At 45.8% G+C, this 18677-nt stretch overlaps 1 protein-coding gene across 5 annotated transcripts in view; it reads left to right on the top strand.

Annotated features, from left to right (window-relative positions):
- MAPK10 (mitogen-activated protein kinase 10) overlaps positions 1 to 18677 on the top strand; it is a 261308-nt gene that overhangs the window by 158657 nt on the left and 83974 nt on the right. For all 5 annotated transcript variants that reach the window (XM_075929539.1, XM_006115341.4, XM_006115340.4 and 2 more), the window contains exon 4: positions 3666 to 3835. In XM_075929539.1, the coding sequence (XP_075785654.1) occupies positions 3666 to 3835 (170 nt within the window). The remainder of the gene's footprint in view (positions 1 to 3665; positions 3836 to 18677) is intronic.

Genomic DNA, 18677 nt, shown 5'->3' with positions numbered 1-18677 from the left:
TTCCAGGCCCCACCCCCTAGCGTACTGCCTAGGGCCCAGAGACACGCAAGCCCTTTCAACTGCTTTTATTTAAAGGGCTCGCAGCTCTTGGTTCCACTGGCCTTTTGCTTGGGAGGCACGCGCCTTTTCAATCGCTTCTATTTAAAGGGCTTGTGGCTGCCAGGCAACACAGCCACCCAACAAGCACAAGGCCTTTAAATAGAAGCAGTTGAAAAGGCTCGTGCATCTCTGGCCCCCAGGCAAAATGTTAGGGGGTGTGGCCTGAAGCTGTTCCAATTGGCAGCCAATGGGAGTTGAGGAAGCAGCATGGGCCAAGGGACGTGCTAGTCACTGCTTCCCACCACTCCCCTTGACATGGAATGGTAAATGGCAGTGACTGGGAGCTGATAGACTCCATGCCTGCAGACGCTTCACATGCATAAAATGTGCTAGCGGTTTGCCCTAATTGGCAAACTTCAATTTCCAGCCAACCTTTTCCCCCTATGGAAAAAATTCCAGTTACTGACCCATTCATAAGCTGACCCCCCCACTCTTCACAGCGGGATGTTTTTTCCAAAATTCAGCTCAGAAACAAGTATATACTGTTCTCAAGAATGCTATACAATTGTGTTAGTGTTCATAAAACTTGTGTTTGTTTGTTTGTTAAAGCTGTTCCCACTTTGGCTTGATGAATGCAGAAGTTGGGAGCCCACAAGAGCACTCCAAAACCTTACCTCTTTTTCCCCAAAAGAGCTTGAAAAGAAAAGAGGAAAAACAAGCTACAGTCTCTGGTAGCTGACCCCTCAGTCAGACATGAAGATACACACAGACAGACCTCCAGGACACACATCAACCAATACCGGTTACTTAAAAAACCCCAATATTTTATTATCAAAACAAAACTGCAGTTACAAGCATAGTAAATTGGCTAGATGGAAAGAGACACAATTGATATAGATACTCAGGGAAAGTCCCTAAGTTGAAGGCTTAGTTACAAAAGGGAAAAAAGGAACAGTTAGCAAGCTCAGACATCATTTCCAAATCCTCAAACAAGGAAAACAAACCTTGACGAACTAGCTAAACTTTTCCCTACTTACACATTGTAAGAAGTCCGTTCTTGAAGAGAGAAGTGTCTCCCATCTCCCTCAATAGCTGGAGAAACTGTTCTGAATCTCCAACAAAGAAGGGAGAGAGAATAACCCCTTTTCCAGTTTGAAATTCCTACCTGCATTGTTATTGGCTGACCACCCGATACATTGCTAGTTAGAGTTAACCCCTTAACAGGCAAGTAGTCAACCTGTGGAACTCCTTGCCAGAGGAGGCTATGAAGGCTAGGACTATAATAGAGTTTAAAGAGAAGCTAGATAATTTCATGGAGGTTAGGTCCATAAAAGGCTATTAGCCAGGGGATAAAATGGTGTCCTTGGCCTCTGTCTGTCAGAGGCTGGAGAGGGATGGCAGGAGACAAATTGCTTGATCATTGTCTTCGGTCCACCCTCTCTGGGGCACCTGGTGCTGGCCACTGTCAGTAGACAGGCTACTGGGCTAGATGGACCTTTGGTCTGATCCAGTACGGCCGTTCTTATGTTCTTAGTTACCAGCTGCTGGTCAGTTTGCATTCCAATCTCTGAAACCTGCCTTTTCTTGTAAGATCATAGCCCAAAGTGTTTAACTCTTCTTTCATGCTGGTTCAGTTTTATTTCAATGAAATTTCTGCTTGTGGAAAGACAGAGCTAAAATCGATAGTTCTTTAAGATTTGCTTTATCACTTAAAAATTCAACCATAGTACCAGACTCCTCCTCCTCAACAGATTCACTGTAGTGCAATCTGAGACAAGGGTCTAAAGCAAAGAATAGTTATTCACTGCTTTGCTCAATGAAAACTGCTCTGTATCTCTCAGGATCAATACCATAATTGTTGCTTATTTTTTGTGCTGATCTGAAATAATGTTTGCCTTTGCCCTGATTTTCTGTCATAGTACTCTTCCCTCTCCCCCCCCCCCCCCCCCCTTAGGTAACTACTACATTTTAAAAAAATTAGTAGCTTAATTTCTTGTAGTGAGAGAGGAAAGTCAAACCAAAACACTTCAAGGGCACCATATGGAATCTTCCTGTGAAAGGCCTGAAGTACCAATATTAACATGTATATACCAATGGCTGGTATATACATGTCTGTTCTATAGAAGGTGGCTTAAGGCTTTGTGACTTGCTTGGAGTATGGCTTGGATGGATGGACTGTAATGTGGATAGAAAGCTAACTAGATTGTTGGGCTCAACAAGTGGTGATAAATGGTTGGCTGTCTAGTTGCAGCCAGTATCAAGTGGAATGTCCCAGGGTCAGTCCTGGGGCTGGTTTTGTTCAAAATCTTCTTTAATTACTTGTATAAGGGGATGGATTGCACCCTCAGAAAGTTCATGGAAGCTGGGGGTGGAGGTATACATGCTGGAGAGTAGGGATAGGGTCCAGAGTGACCTAGACAAATTGTAGGATTGGGCCAAAATAAAACTGTTGGGGTTCAACAAGGACAAATGCAGAATCTTGCACTTATGATGAAATAATCCCTCGCACAGCTATAGGCTAGGGACTGACTAGCTAAGCAGCAGTTCTATAGAAAAGGACCTATAAATTACAGTGGATGAGAAGCTGGGTATGAATCAACAGTGTGCGCTTGTAGCTGATCAGGCTAACCATATACAAGGTGCATTAGTAGGAACATTGCCAGCAAATTGAGGGAAATGATTTTTTTTTTCTATATTCGTCAATGGTGAGGCCACATCTGGAGTTTTGCATCCAGTTTGGGACCTCCCACTCCAGAAAGTATGAGGACAAGTTGGAGAGAATCTAGTGGAGGGCAGCAAACATAATTAGGAGATGGGCACGTGATTTATGAGCAGAGGCTGAGGGATTTGGGCTTATTTATTCTGCAGAAGAGACGAATGAGGAGGGAATTGATAGCAGCCTTCAGCTACCTAAAGGAGGGGTTGCAAAAAGGACGGAGCCAGGCTATTCTCAGTGGTGGCAGATAATAGAACAAGGAGCAATGGTCTCAAGTTGCATTGGGGGGAGGTCTAGGTTGGATATTGGGGAAAACTATTTTACTAGGATGGTGGTAAAGCACTGGAATGAGTTCCCTTGCAGGTTTTTAAGGCCAGCCTTGACAAAGTTCTGGAATGATTTAGATGGAATTGGTCCTGCTTGGAGCAGGTGGTTGGACTAGATCCGGATTTTCAAACTTGGGTCGGTGGCCTGCTCAGGAAAGTCACTGGTGGGCCTTGAAGACCATTTGTTTATCTGTGTCCATAGGCACAGAGCCTCGCAGTTTTCATTGGCTGCGATTCGCCATTTCCAGCCAACAGGAACTGTGAGGCTCTGTGCCAATTGATGCTTAGATAAACAGAGTGTCTTGTGGCCCACCAGAGTTTTACCTGGGTGGGCCTGTGACCCAAGTTTGAAAACCCCTTAGACTAGATGACCTCCTGAGGTCTCTAATCTCCTATGATTCTATGACTTTGCAATGGAAGTTTCCTAGAGGAAAGAGTTTACTCTTGTATTTAAAAGACTTTGGGGGAAAAAGTGAGCATAAAATGAAAGGAATACATATTTGGAAACTAAGCTCTCTTTCATTTTTACGCCGATGGTTTACTGGTTTTGGTTTTATCTTTTTGTCTACTCATCTCCATGACAGGGATTTGGGAAACAAGTGGATGTGTCATATATTGCCAAACATTACAACATGAGCAAAAGCAAAGTTGATAACCAGTTCTACAGTGTGGAAGTAGGTGACTCAACCTTCACCGTTCTCAAGCGCTACCAGAACTTAAAACCTATTGGCTCTGGGGCTCAGGGAATAGTCTGGTAAGTCTCTTCTGTTTCTTTTATTTGTGCTTTTAAATTGGATGTCTTTTGCATCTCTTCTGTGGTTGCTAAGATTGTAAAAGTAACAGTTAAGCACCAGACATCCCTAGATAAAACAAGCCTAGTGTTCCACTAAGAAATTTTGTGTGTGTTGTGAACTGTTGTATTGCATTTGTTTCTTCACAATAGCAAGTGTTAACTAGCAACTGTAATCCTTAGCTGCAGTTGAAATACAAATTATATATCAAACAGACCCTGTAATTTCTACTACGGGTTGTCACTCCCTTAACTGAGACTCTCTGGTCTGGCAACATCTGTGGTCCAGAAGGACCAGGATCACAGAGTCCAGGTATAAGGAGGTCGGCTGCAGGGCAGGAAGGTGGGGGGAGGTGCAGCTCAGCCAAGATCCCCCTGTTGAGGGAGAAGGGCACAGCAGGGAGTTCTTGTCCCTGCTGCTGGGCAGTAATGGGGGGCAGCAGCGGCCACTGAGTTCCAGCAGCCACAGAGTCCCGCCAGCTGCAGAAGCTGTGGAGACTTGGTAGTCACGGAGCTCCAGCCTGGGGAGCCTTGGCCGGGCAGGCAGCAGCAGGGCTCAGCTGGAGTCCTAGCTGGGCCAGCAGGAGGCATGTTGGGAGGGGCCTCCCCTAGTTTGGCAAATCCCTTGTTTGGGGCCAGTGAGGTCCCAAGGGTGCTGGACAAGAGAGGTCCAACCTGTACTGGTGCAAAAAAGTCACTGAGATCTATTTAGAAACTAGTTACATCCCATGGCATCTGTGAAACTTTCACACATCTACATGATAGATGTTTTCCTTTAAGTGACATTTCAATGCAATCTGCAAATAATCCACATAAATTATGGAAATGTTATAACTGTTTTTATAAATGTTAATAAAATTCATGGAGTAAATAACCATTTAAATAATCACATTTACAGCTTATGTGACATTTTCTTTTACATTTGTTTCTGCCGTTTTACAGATGATCTTTTCCTTTTGCTTACCAGTTGTTCATAGTGTGAAGCCCTCTAGCCAGGGTACTCAGCATATTTGTTTTAGACAGCAAATAATTCCTCCCACTATTTTGTCATAAATGTCCTTTTCTGTCTATCTTCTCTGACATCGCAGTAGTGTGAATTTAATGCAGTGCTACTTTACCACGAAATAGAATGGCAGAAACACTAACTTTCTTTTAATACAAAGTAGGGATGTAACAGTGTAATCGATTAACTGATTAGCAGAAGCTTATCAGTTAATGCTATAGACTGTACACATTTTCACACACACACACACACACACACACACACACACACACACACACACACACACACACACACACACACACACACACACACACACACAACCAGACACACACAACCACCAGTAAATAGTAAATTTTTTAGCATGCTGGCCAGCATCCCGGCTCAGTACTGGCTTGCGCCGGGTCTGGGACCTACCCCTGTTGAGGCTCTACTTTTAAAGAGTATTAGGAGCCAGGAGGGCAGGCAGCCCGGCCCAGTTGCAGCATGTGCCCGGCCCAGGAGCTCAGACTGCCCCACCCCCAGACAGGGGCTGCTGCCACCCCATGCTGCTGCTTCTGTATCAGAGGCAGCAGCATGGGGTGATAGGCAAGTAAGTGGTCCATGAGGGGAGCTTGCAGACCAGCTCCCGCCTAGCACCCCATGCTGCTGCCTTTGATACAGAGGTAGCAGCATGGATTGGCAGGGAGCTCCTTGGGAGTGGGACCAGGGACTATAGAATAGTCGACTAACCGCTAAAAATTCATGCGGTTAATCAACTGTTCAATTAACCAATATTTAACATCCCTAAAGGCAAGTGCAATTCCACTAAAAATTATCCGTGAATAATGTCATCTGTACTAAGGATGTTAAGATGCAATTATGTGGCTAATAATATAGCTGATAACATTTGTATATGATTAGTCGATAAGTGCTTCTGTAGAGCCAGAGTGGATGTAGCTCCAGGAGCCAAATCAAGTTGGGACTGAGCAGTTCTGGCTTGTGCCGGCTCCGAAGCCACCTGCACTGCGGCTCTGCCTTTTAAATGTTGGCTGGGCTCTTACTACAATTAAAATGCAGAGGTGCAATGATCAGCACAAGCCTGGACTGCTTGGTCCCGGCTTGTGCTGAGTCCAGCGGCCCCTGTGAGCTGCAGCCAGGGCTGACCACAGACAAGGGCTGCTGCTGCCTGAGCAGTTACTGCCCACCGCCAGCCCTGACCTCCGTGAAGACAGTGACAGTGCTGGAGGGAAACGGCTTTTAAGCTGGCTCCCCCCAGCACCAGCTCCTGTCCCCCCCGCCTTGCTGCCCCTCATTGCAGTGCCACCCCCCCCATGCTTCTGAGAGCTCATGGTAAGCAGGGACGACTTGAGTCCTTGCTGGCCTATGCTCCCTGCAGCACTTCTGCTTTTGAAATGTACAAGAGCCCTCAAGAAGTGCCTGCAGCGGGAACTGGTGCAAGGTCCCCACTTGCACTGTTTCCTGCTGTGCCTCTGCCTTCCCTGCCCCCTGCAGAGACGGTGGGGGGGGGGACCAGCTTTATCAGTTCCCCCCCAGCATCGGCTCCTGCTCCCCCCCCTTGCTGCCTCTCTCTGATAGAGGCAGCAAGTGGAGGGAAGTGATTAGTCAAGTTGACTAGTTGCTTACATCCCTAATCTGTATCTTCCACCCCTTCCAAGTCTCCATCACAGAACCTATGCCTCTTTCACTGACCAAATTGAGAACTTATTTACTGTTTTATTATATGTATTTTCAATTTTGTTTACAATCATATTTTAGAAAGAAATATAATAATTTATGTATTAAGTGCTTTTATTTGTTTTCCCAAGATATTTTTTCTTCTCTTCCTACATAGTACCTTATATTGTTGTGAAACTCCTTTCTCCCCTCAAATCAGATTTTCCTATGCCTATCAATTTGCTATAAAGTTCAATTATGAGCAACAAAGAACAGATAAAACTAAAAGCATCAAAATCAATAACATTCTGAGATGTTTCATACTGAGATTTAACAGGTAAAAAATCTGAATGCCTTAAGCACCTTCCTTCCCGTAAACAAAGCAACCCAAACACCACCTGTTAGGGCTGTTCCACGCTCTGGCACTCTGAGTACAGAAAATAGGGGCTAACAAAGAGCTCAAAAGAAAAAAAAAACTTTTGCCTCTACAGGCACTAATTACCAAAACTTCCCAGAGTCACAGATTCCCTGGCTCTGAGAAATAAACAAACAAACAAGCTGCCACTATCCAGTGATTTTTTTTTTAATCAGTAAAACCAGGGGTGAACACTTTAACCAATCCCTAGGGGTACCCCAAGTCCAAAAGAGCTTGAAAAGAGAAAAATAAGCTGCAATTTCTGGTAGCTGACCCCTTAGTTGGAGGCATGTGTGCACACACACACACACACACACAAAATCAAATCATCACCTTACAAAAAGTGATTTTTATTACAAAACAAAAGATAAACTTGATAAGGCATACTTGGTTGCTAGATGTTACAGAGCAACTAAGGAAAACAAATTAAAACACAGAGAAAAGTCTCTGAGCACAATGCAAGGTAGTAAATGGGGAGGGGGAGGCATAAATTCACACAGAGTAGTTCAAACCAAATCACAAAATAAAGAAAAATTACCCTAGATGACTAGATTCACTTTTCCTTTTACTTCCAATTTTTTCTTTGTTCAGTCCACCCCTATATCCCCAATTCATTAGAGCCAGATCCCCCAGCTATTTCACTAGGAAACTATTTCACTAATGTAGTCCCCTTACTAAAGGTGCCTCTGATTTTTTTCTGGGAGGATCCTGTGTGCTGCAATCTAGCCCTAGAGACTACAACTCCCATGAGCCCTTGAGAACACCAGGAAAAGAGGGCTTGTCTGGGCATGTTGAGAGAGGGCTTAGCAGTCTGGGGCTCTCCATTTTGGGAGAGGGGAGCCAGGCTGCTGTGGAAGAGCCTTATATCCAGTCCAGGAGCTGTTGTGTGGCAGCTACAGCCTTGGATCTAGCAGGCTGCTTCAATTGCTGCTGATTGCCCTAGGTGGGAGAGACCCTGGCTGTGCCTGTGGCTGCGAAGGGCTACTCAAATCAGCACACAGGAGGAGGCTGTAAGTAAATGAGCTCTTTGTGAAAGTGCTGACTGGGACAGACCTCAGACATATAGATTAACTCTGGGTCCAAAGAGAGGCAGAGTGTTCAGCCCTGTGAACCAGAGTTGCTGGCATTTGGTGGAGCCTGCTCTAGTGGCTGAGGGAGTTTACAGCTGGCTGGTCAGTTACACACACAGAATGTATACAGAACCTCCAATCCAGCTGCAGACCTTCAAGCTCATGCAAGCAAGTGTCTGGGACTCTGAGTCCAGAGGAGTGCATACTCTGGGGTGGGATAAATGGTAGTAGTGCAAATGCCAGATAGATAAGTTCCTATTATTTCTGTGTATTTGTTAATGTTGTTTGTTGTTAATATGTTAAACCCTGTTTCTTTAAGTTAAGTAAAGGTGTGTTAGTTCTAATGTAATCAATCAGATGTATATTATTTATAATTTGTAATTGTCGTCCTGGAGTTAGATCCAGAGTATTGTTGGAATAATTTTATTCCTGGATCAGAGGGGTAGCCATGTTAGTCTGAATCTGCAAAAGCGGCATCACATGCATCTGATGAAGTGGGTCTTTGCCCACGAAAGCTTATGCTCCAACACTTCTGTTAGTCTATAAGGTGCCACAGGACCTCTTGCCGTTTTTATTCCTGGAGGCTCCCAAGGCACACCATTACGTGTGTACAGGGCCAGCCATGTGGCGGCACCACCATTGTATATTCTTTATGAGCCAGGGGCTGCAGCAAGGGGGTGGCTTGGGAATCCCCAACTAAACAACATCACCACTGGGGTACTCAGGGTCTCCTTTTATGTTAAAACCATCAGGCACCCAGGCATACCTGTGAGTGTGACCTGCTTCCGAGTAACCCAGAAAGGAAAAAGGGAATTACACTAGAAGAGTGGTGAAGCACTGGAATGGGTTACCTAGGGAGCTGGTGGAATCTCCATCCCTAGAGGTTTTTAAGTCTTGGCTTGACAAAGCCCAGGCTGTGATGATTTAGTTAACGTTGGTCCTGCTTCAGGCAGGGGTCTGGACTCAATGACCTTCTGAGGTGTCTTCCAGCCCTAGGATTCTATGATAGTAATCCCATGGTAGCATTTCATGGCTTCTGTTAAGAAATTAGTCCTTGAGTCTGTGAGGACCGTGGAGGGCCAACCTACCCTGGCAAAGATATCTGTTAGTTCCTGGCACGCATTCCTAGCAGTAGTGCTTCCTAGACCTGCTGCTTTAGGCCATCTGGGGGGCAAAATCCACAAGAGTCAGTATAAACTGTTTCCCTCTGGAGGTGTTTTTAGGGAAAGGACCCATAATATCCATAGCTGGAATAATGGGGAGGAGCTGGAGAGGTGCCTTGACCTGGTCTTGGGGCTTCCTGGCCCACCTTACAAGTATGGACATAACCAGCCATCTCCTTGCCCATTTCCTCCATTAGGATGACCTTCTCAACCGGTCTTTGGTTCTGTTCACCCCAGCATGGCCAGTGGGGTGATCATGGGGTAAGCTCAAGAGCTTTTCCAGGTACTTAGTTGGAACTACCAATTGTCTTTGAGGATGCCAGTCTTCCTTGTTCCCACCAGAAAGAGAATCTCAGTATAAAAGTCCTTTTTCTACCACAAACCTGGACCTGTTAGAAGATCTGAGAGGCAGTGGTTCACTTCTGGCTCCCATCCAAGCTCCCTTAAGGCTCTCATCTGCTTTCTGTTCTACCTGGAACTGCTCTCTCAATGCTGGAGACGTTGGTTCCTCCCTGGGTTGCACCTGGGCTTGGTCCCCCCGGAAGTGATACAGGTGAAGTGGGTATCTCTACGGGTGGGGAACCACTTTCTGCTAGTGCACTGGGTTGTGTTTGCAGGCTCAGGTGTGGTCTCTTATGCAGATTCAGCTGTGGCTGCAGACTCTGCGGCATCCTCTGTGGCTGGTTCCTATCCTAGCACTGGCTGCTTCACCAGTTCCAGCTCTTGGGCTCGTTCCACCTGGAGTTCAGGAACTGGATCCACTGTTGCTATTGTAGTTGCTGGCTCCATCACTTCTATCTGGGTCCCCTGTGCTGGGGTGTCTGGGTGCACAAATTGGTCCTTGGTAGGAGGCTCAGGAACGGTCTTAGGTGTGGAGGCCTGCTTAGCTTTGCTGTGAGTGGCCACTCCCACCCTCCAGGCCTGTTTTACATGGTTGGCTAGGTCTTTCCCCACCAGCATAGGAATGGGGTAGTCGTCATAAATTGCAAAAGTCAACTCTCTGACCAGTCCTTGTACTTAACTGGCAACTCAGCGGTAGTCAGGTCAAAAGGGTCTGCCTTGAAGGGTTGAATGGTGACTAGGGCCTTTGGGTCAATGAATTTGGGGTCTACTAAGGATTGGTGGATCACTGACCCTGTGCTCCGGTGTCCCTCCATGCAACAATCTCCCTTCCATCCACACTCACAGTCTCCCTTTGCTCTGGGGGTATGCATGAGGCATCTGGACCTGAGGTTTCTTGGGGTGACCCTGGTGTGATGAGCTGCCTTCTGTTGGTGCTCATGGGACAGTTGGCCTTTACCTGTCCCAGTTCATTACATTTAAAACATCCCATGACTGGTGTATCACTGGTGCGAGGTGGGTTGCCAGAGGATGGGGTGGAGGGACGAGGGGATATGTGTGTTCTCCCTTGAGGAGGATAGGGCCCTTCCCTGCAAGGTGGATTCTTGGATGGCCCCATGTTGTGGGATGCCATCTCTGGGCACCCATTCTGATACTCCCTTAACTGGCTGCTAGTTTTATTTTCCTCGATCACCTCCATCCACCTGGCTCCTATATCTTCTACCTCTGTAATATCCTTAGTGTTGCCATCTCAGAAGTATCTCTGGAGCATTATGGGAAGGCCTTCTAGGAGCTGTTCCATTTGCATCAGGAGAGCTAGCTCTTCCATAGTTTTAACAGTTGCTCCTGATAAACATGCATCCTAGTTCCTTTTACTCTCGTAGGCAACTTGGGGCACTGTCATACTTGGCTTCCGCCTTAAGGCTCTTTAGCCGTGATGGGCATCTTCCGCGGTGAGTCCCATCCTAAGTCTGACACTTTGTTTAAAAAGTTCATAGTCGTTCATGTTTCCCCTGGGCATTTCAAGTGCCACTTGTGTTAGGGATCCACTGAGTTGTGATTTCAGCTCTACAATGTACTGGTCTTCGGACTTTTTCAAAACTTTCTAAGAAGGCCTCTGCATCATCTCCTACCCGGTATATTGGGTATTTCCTGGGCTGCAGAGCATTAGTTGGAGCAGGGTGGTTGGGTGGAGTACCTGTAGTGTCCTACTTTTTAGTTTTCTCCATTTCAACTTTTAACCACTTCATTTCCAAGTCTTCCTTTCCAATTCCGCTTGCTTCATCTGTAGGGGAGGAATTCCATCTCTTTCTCAGTTAGAGATCTGCCTGCCTCAAGGGCACTCTCTCAATCTGCTGTTCCTGCTCCCTCAAGGTTACTTCCCCCTGGTCTCTCAGGAACATTCTCCTGTCTCCCCTCCTCGGTGTATGAGTCTTCCCTGGGGTTGGACATCTTGTCCTGCTCTGAGGCAGTTTACACCTCAGGTTGTCGCTTTGGGAGGGTTGGTTGCTCTTGGGTTACTCTGCCGACCGCAAAAGCATACACTGGGCTGTTTTCCTGCCCTGTTCTAGCCTAGCTATCCATTTGCCCCAAAAGCTAGAAAAATAAAACAAAACACTGTTTGGTTTGGACTCTGTCTATGTAGATTTAATCTTCTGTGTGCCTTTCTCCAAGGCAGCAGCAAAAAAAGAAAGGGGGGGGGGGGAAACCCTCCAAAGCTTCCAAACAGCAAAACAAGAAAAAAATGTCCTTTTAAAATCCTGAGGTCTGTGTTCCTGGTTCAAAATGATCCCACTTTTCTGCCATCATATCAGGGCTGTTCCCCACTCTGGCACTCCAACTGCAGAAGATAGGGACTCGCAGAGAACTCAAAAGAAAAAAAACCCTTTGCCTTTACATGCATTGGTTTCCAAAACTTCCCAGAGTCCTAGATTCCCTGGCTCTGAGAAATAAACAAACAAGCTGCCACCATCAAGTGATTTTTTTTTAATCCCTAAAACCAGGGGTGAACACTTTAACCCACCCCTGGGGTACCCCAAGCTCTTTTGCCCCAAAAGAACTTGAAAAAGAAAAGAGACAAAAAAGCTGCAGTCTCTGGTAGCTGATCCCTCAGTTGGAGGCATGCAGATACACACAGATAGACAGAGCTTCTGGGACACAAGAATCAAATCATCACCTTAAAAAAAGTGATTTTTATTACAAAACAAAAGATAAACTTGATAAAGCAGACTTGGTTGCTAGAATGTTACAGGGTAACTAAGGAAAACAAATTAAAATACAGAGAAAAGTCTCTGGGCACAATGCAAGGTAGTAAATGGAGAGGGGAGGCATAAATTCATACAGAGCAGTTCAAACCAAACCACAAAATACAGAAAAATTACCCTGAAAGTGACTAGATTCCCTTTTCCTTTTACTTCCAATTTTCTCTTTGTTTAGTCCACTCTCATGCCCCAAATTCTTTGGAGGCATTTTGTCCTGTCTGGGTTTAAATCATTCTGTGTCTCTCAACTCCTGGTTTATCTCTCCCACACAAGGAAGGCAGCCAAGGGATCTATATCCAGTTCAAATCTCATCCCTCTAGCTCGATTGGTTCTCCTGGCCCCCTGGCCAACACCTTTCCTAGCTTTCTGAGTTTATCCCCTTAGTCACAGGGTGCCGATCAGCACTCCCCCTGTCCATTACATCACCCAACAAACAAAATGTACGCTAATAAAAATCCCCTTGAATTAATGGATAAAACTGCAAAAGGGCCAATAGTGTTTTGGGTAGCAGATACAAAGGTATCACATCATGGGTTAGGAAAATAAGATTAATTTCTGTAGAGAATCTGAAATATTGTTGGCTACAGTTTACCCAGAAGCATATTGACAAACTGTTAGATGCAAAGGAAGATTCATCCTTGCTATGGTGGGATAAAATGGTTTATTAACAAAGACAGATTCTAAGAGGTATCTGTAACTTAGCTATGAGAAAAACAAGTGGGAAGATATTCCAAAATCCTACAGCTATTTGAAGGGTGTAAACACCAAAGGCGGAAATATGTTTTGAGTGATGCATGTGGATATATCTAGAAGCAATGGGATGATGTTAAGAAAAGGCAAATGTAGGCTGACAGCCTTCCTGTCAGTGAGATTTATTAGACTGTGGAACACTCTCCCAAAAGAAAGGTGGAAGCCTTGTTGCTTGGAACTTTTAAATCTGGATTGGCCAAAATATAAAGAACATGGACTTTAAGGATTTTTCCTTACATTAACAAAGAGATGGATTAGGGGATCTTTTTAATCCTGGATTCCATTATTCTAGAAGATTGTGGTGGGGTGGATATACCCCACACTAAAGAGAGGGGGGAGAAAGGTCTTTTGGGCCGAGGAAGCACCACCCCTTTTAACCAACTGGGCATGCTCCTGGTGTGGGGTCTGTATAAAAGGCCTGGGTATAGCTCATTCAGGGGGAACTGCAAGCAGGGAGGGAGCTCTGGAGCTCCTGAGGCAGCTTGGTCATTGCAGCTGCCCTCTGAGCAGCAACCTTTGCAGCCGTCCCCAGAGCCACGGCCCTGGCAGCCGCCACTGCAGGTGCCTCTGGAGGAGCAAGCCCAGCAACCATCGCCCCAGCTGGACCTGGAGCAGCTGGCCCAGCCCCATCCTCCTCGGGAGCAGCAGACCCTGCTGCAGCTGCCACGACCCCAGAGACCCCCCCCCCCGACCCAGGGGAGAGGCGGCCACAAAGCCAGGGACCCTGCGCCACACTCCGGGGACTGAACTACTCACCAAAGAGGGTAGGAAGCAGCCCAGGGCCAGGGGTGACCCCTCCGGGAGCTCAGCGGGTCTCGGGCGGACTTCCCGCTGAGCTGGCAGTGCAGTTTCCATTGCCAACAGGGCCTTGGGCTGGGACCGGGTGGAGTGGGAGGGCCTGGGCCCCCCTTCCCTCACCCCAACTGGTGTCCAGCTCTCCAGTAGCCGGGGAGAGCCCTCCCGCAAGTCAGGCCTCTAGGCACTGAACTTTGTGACTAGGCCCACAGAGGCCGTATTTCCCCTGAGAGAGGGGCACTGAACGTGAGATTGAGCTCACATAGGGGTACGCCCCAGGGTAGGGAGGCACGCCCTGTAACAAAGTTGTACTGTATTTAGCTGTGTCGGAGCATAAAAAAAACGGATTTTTTTTTTGTGTGTGTGGTGTGAATGGAGAAGTGCTTTGGTACAGTCTGGAAAATGTATGCGAGAAATAACCATAACTGGCAAGATTATAATTTAATAACATTAGCCAAGAACCACACTGATACATAGTTTTTGGAAACATTCCCCGCCAGTTGAAAAGAAGCAATAGATACAATGACATCTCACAAAAGTGGGACCGCCTTCATTTTCTTCTCCCACATGAGTAACAGCACTGCAGTTTTTGTGCCAAGATATTGGGAACAGCTGCTTTTCCTTCCCCTTCTCCCATAGCTATTTTTTTCTGAAAAATGATCGAACTTGGAATCATGTGAAAGGCAGAGAGCCTCAAAAGCAATGGTGACAGTTGGCTCTGGTAGAGTTTTCTTTCCTAACTCATCTTGTTCTTTAGATGAGAGAAATGCTGACAGTCTCTATGTAAATAAAAGGGAAGACCTATGCCATGTTATTGTTTTAATTCCAATAGCTATGAATATGTTACATCTGCTTATTTGTTCCTCAGGAACACTCAGAGATTTCAGGGACTCAGTTCTAGCTCTTGTCAGAAGTGCTTGGTGTTAGGGACTGGATTAGTAGTATCAGATCAGGTGGTTCCTGTGCCATTCTGTCTAGTCTAGATACACTATGATGACTTAAGAATGGGGGACCCAGATGCAGTACCTCCCGCAGTGCTACTTATGGCTAGTCTAAAAATAGGTGTGTACATTATATCTGTGATGTATTTTCATATACCGTCAGGTACCAAAAGTTAACAGGGTATCTGGCTACACACAAAGCCATCTGTTCATGCTTAAGACTTAAGAACACACTATGGTAAATTAGCCAGGCCCCTCATCTAGTCCTCCATTGGAAGATTTGGTCATGGTTCTGCATGGCTCCTGGGAAGATCCAGGTTGCCTAAGGCCCTTTCTTCCTAGAACAGCCATAGGAGAGGAAGAGGATTTAGGGGAACTAAGTACTAAGGTTTTTTAAGATACCAGGGTGATAGAACATAAAAGGTAATATATGGTACTAGCAGATGTACCCAGCATTGCTCAGGTCTGTAACTCAAATAATGTGTGTTTTTTGGGAATGAGAAATAAAAGGAAAATGTACATTCTTTATTTAAATGATTTCTTTCATTTTTCAAAAATGAAGAAGAAAATAGTTTGTACTAATAAAAGAAAGAAAGTGATTCAAATGTTAGAGCTTCTTGGTAGACAGTAGGACAGGGGTGGAGAGCTCACGGCAGGCAGTTCGGGTGGTGGGGGGACTCATGGCAGGGGATGGGGTTCAGGAGTAGGGATGTTAAATTTAGATTAATTAACTAATCGACTAGTTGATGGAATTTCTATCGACTATTCTATTAGTTGATAAAGGTGCCTCCACCTACGAACTGTAGCGAGATCCCTGCCAGGGTCTGGGGTCAGTGGGGGACTGGCCCCATGCTCCCTGCATTGCCTCAGCCTTTGAAATGTACAAGAGTCTTGCTGGGGCTCTTGTACATTTCAAAAGCAGATTCGCAGCAGAACCAGCACGAGTGGAGACTGCTTAAGTCCTTGCTCACGCCATTTCCATTGTGACTATACCTGCCCTGCTCTGCCCCCATGGAGATGGTGCTGGGGGAACCAGCTTTTAAGCCTTCTCTCACCAGTTCCTGCTCCTCCCCTTGCTGCCTCTCTCTGATAAAAGCAGCAAGTGGGAGAAAGCGACTAGTCACATCACTAGTCAACTATCTGATAAGTTAATGCTTATCGGATAGTCAACTAGCTGACTAGTCTCTTACATCCCTATTCAGGAGTGAGGGCAGTTGCTGGAAGGGTTAGGAGGCTCAGGGCGGTAAGTGGGGATGCAGGAGTCAGGGCTGCAGCTGGGGGCTTATGACAGGGGGTACAGATGCAGGAGTCAGGAGGGGGGTTTAGGGCAGGGGGTGTAGGAATCAGGGCAGGGTGTGGGAGGCTAAGGGCAGACGACTCAGTCCCCTCAGTCCTCTGCCCTGGGGGAGCTTACTAAAGCTGAATGAGGTTCTGCTCTGAGGGGGCAGCGGTTTCTGGCCACCCTAGCATCTCATCCACCGGGTGGCAGGGAAGGCATGTGGCAGTTTCTGACTCCCCAGCACCTCTTTGGGGGAGCAGCTGATGGTTCCCAATCGCTGGCATCTCCTGGGGTGGGTTGGGGCTCCCACTCAGCAGAGCTCACACTCGCATGTCCTAGAGGTGGGTGAAGCTGCTTGACTGTGGTTCCGGGCCCTTCCTCCGGCGTTTCTTGGTAGGAGGGCCTTTCCCAACCATCCCACATTGATGTTGGTAAAATCCCCCTTGTGATCCACCATCACCTGAAACACTATCAAGAAGTACCTGTTGCAGTTTATGCGCTCTTTGACAAGTTGATCTGGTGTCAAAATGGAAATATGAATTCTATTTCTTGCTTCATCACAGTTAGAGAACCCCATCATGGCAAAGCCATCCATTATGTCCACATTATTTGAAGTCACTATTCTTCCTAGCAGAAGAGTAATGATTGCTCTGGCTGCTTGGATCACAGCAGACCCCACTGTAGATTTCTCCACTCTGAATTGATTCCCAGATGACCGACAGCTGTCTGGCGTTGCAAGCTTCCTCTGAGCTATTGCTACTTGCTTCTCAGTTGTCAGAGTGGGTTTCATTCTGGTTTTGCTGTGCTTCAAGGAGAGGCAAAGCAATTCACAAATTTTCACAAAAGTAACTTTATGCATGTGAAAGTTTTGCAGCTACTGGTCATCATTGCTGCATAACTATGCAGTCTCACCAGTCTGTGCTTGTTTCACAGCACCAGCATCAGCATTCTACTCTGTCAACAGGATTGACTGCTGTAAGCATATGCCAATTACTCCACTCAGTGGTTTCATGCATGTATGAGTTCGAGGCCTCCTCACATTCTTTGTCACACCAGTGGCTCCTAGCTAGGCTCTGGACAAACTGCAGCATGTTTGATGTGTTTGCAATGCTTGCCACAGCAGTTTGCAGCTGAGTACTGTCCATGCTTGCTGTGCTATGGCATCTATATGGATAATCAGGGAAAAAAGGGAGTGAAAAAATTATTTGCATTGCTTATGAGATAATGGCGACATGTACCTAGAACCATCTGCTGCAATGTTTTTGTTCCATGGGTACTGGGAGCCTAAGCCAGGATGCAAAGGGGTGGCAGGAACTGTGAAAGTGGTATCCAAAGTGCATCAGTGTCAAAGTTGAAAGTAGACATCCTATTGGTGACGCACTCCATCAACCTCATGCACACAGTGAGGACATGCACATTCATCCTTGCAAAATCAAGTGCTAAAATATCAACCTTAATACATTTAACCTAATTTTGTACTGTACACGTACCCTTAAAGGATATGTTGCCACAACATTAAGGTCTTGTGCAAAGTAGAGGGGAAAGGAAGCTCCAGAATGGGCTTTGTGGTCTGCTTAAAGCACTTTTATTCAGCCTCTGCTTTAGCTTCTTGTAACTTCTTCCCTTTATTAATATCTTGAAATAGTGGGGAAAAGAAAGCTGAAAAGATAAATGTGGAGCTACCTATACTGTATGGAGACACCTGAGAGGGGATGAAGACTCATTTTTAAATTTAATGGGGTCTTGAAATACATGAAGTTTGAGCAAGAGTTATTGTTAGTGTCTTTTTTTCCCTTTAAAACTTAGAGCAATAAAAAAGATGAGCTGACATTTAATTATTTGACAGAAAATTATTCTTCACATTTTTATAATGCCCTTTTGCTGCTTGAGATGCACAGGCTTCTGGTACAAAGGAGGTTGCCACATATTTCATATTTATCTTCTCATATTTCCTATTCCTTTGGCAGTAGACAGAAATCTGAGAGAGCATTCAGATTCTGTGACCATGACAAGATGTAATAAAACCTCCTTCAGTGAAACATGTCCTCCTTGTGTGCTTGCTCACTGGCATTTTCACATTTGGTTTCCCTCTTTCTAAGGAACTGGTATGGCTCCCAACAGTAGTTGTGCTCTCATTTCCTCTCTGAACCCTTGTCTAAAAATTCCGTTTAACTAATGGGTTTATAAACTAATTATGTACAGCCCCCTAGTCTGGATATTTACATTGCTATAAGGCTGTCTTATACTGATTTAGCTTAAATTGATTTCTTACAGATGTAAACTGTATAAGTGTAAGGCACGCCCAAGCTGGTTTGAGAATGTGCATGCTATCCAGTTTTAATTTAATTAAGTCCATTTCCGAACTCACTTAGTTAAATCAGTTCAACTTCTGTCATTGATCTCCAAAGTTTCTGGCTTTCCCCTTTTGCTCTCTCATTCCCCACATCTGTCCATCTTGGCAGGTTTTTAAATGGTCCTTTGATTCTCCTTTCTGAAGTCACCGTTGTTTTCTCTTTATAGTTGAGTAGCAGACAAGTTTGGGTTCAAGATAAGGCTGGGTTCAAGTCTGGCTGTTGTCCACAAATCTCACTGATTCCCCAATTGAACTCAAACTTGCTCCTGCATCCCATGGGTGA

This window comes from Pelodiscus sinensis, chromosome 5, assembly GCF_049634645.1.
Source record: "Pelodiscus sinensis isolate JC-2024 chromosome 5, ASM4963464v1, whole genome shotgun sequence".
In the NCBI taxonomy this organism is placed as follows: Eukaryota; Metazoa; Chordata; order Testudines; family Trionychidae; genus Pelodiscus; species Pelodiscus sinensis.
Note: the sequence above shows the minus strand (reverse complement) of the source record. Positions and strands in the feature narration are given on the sequence as shown.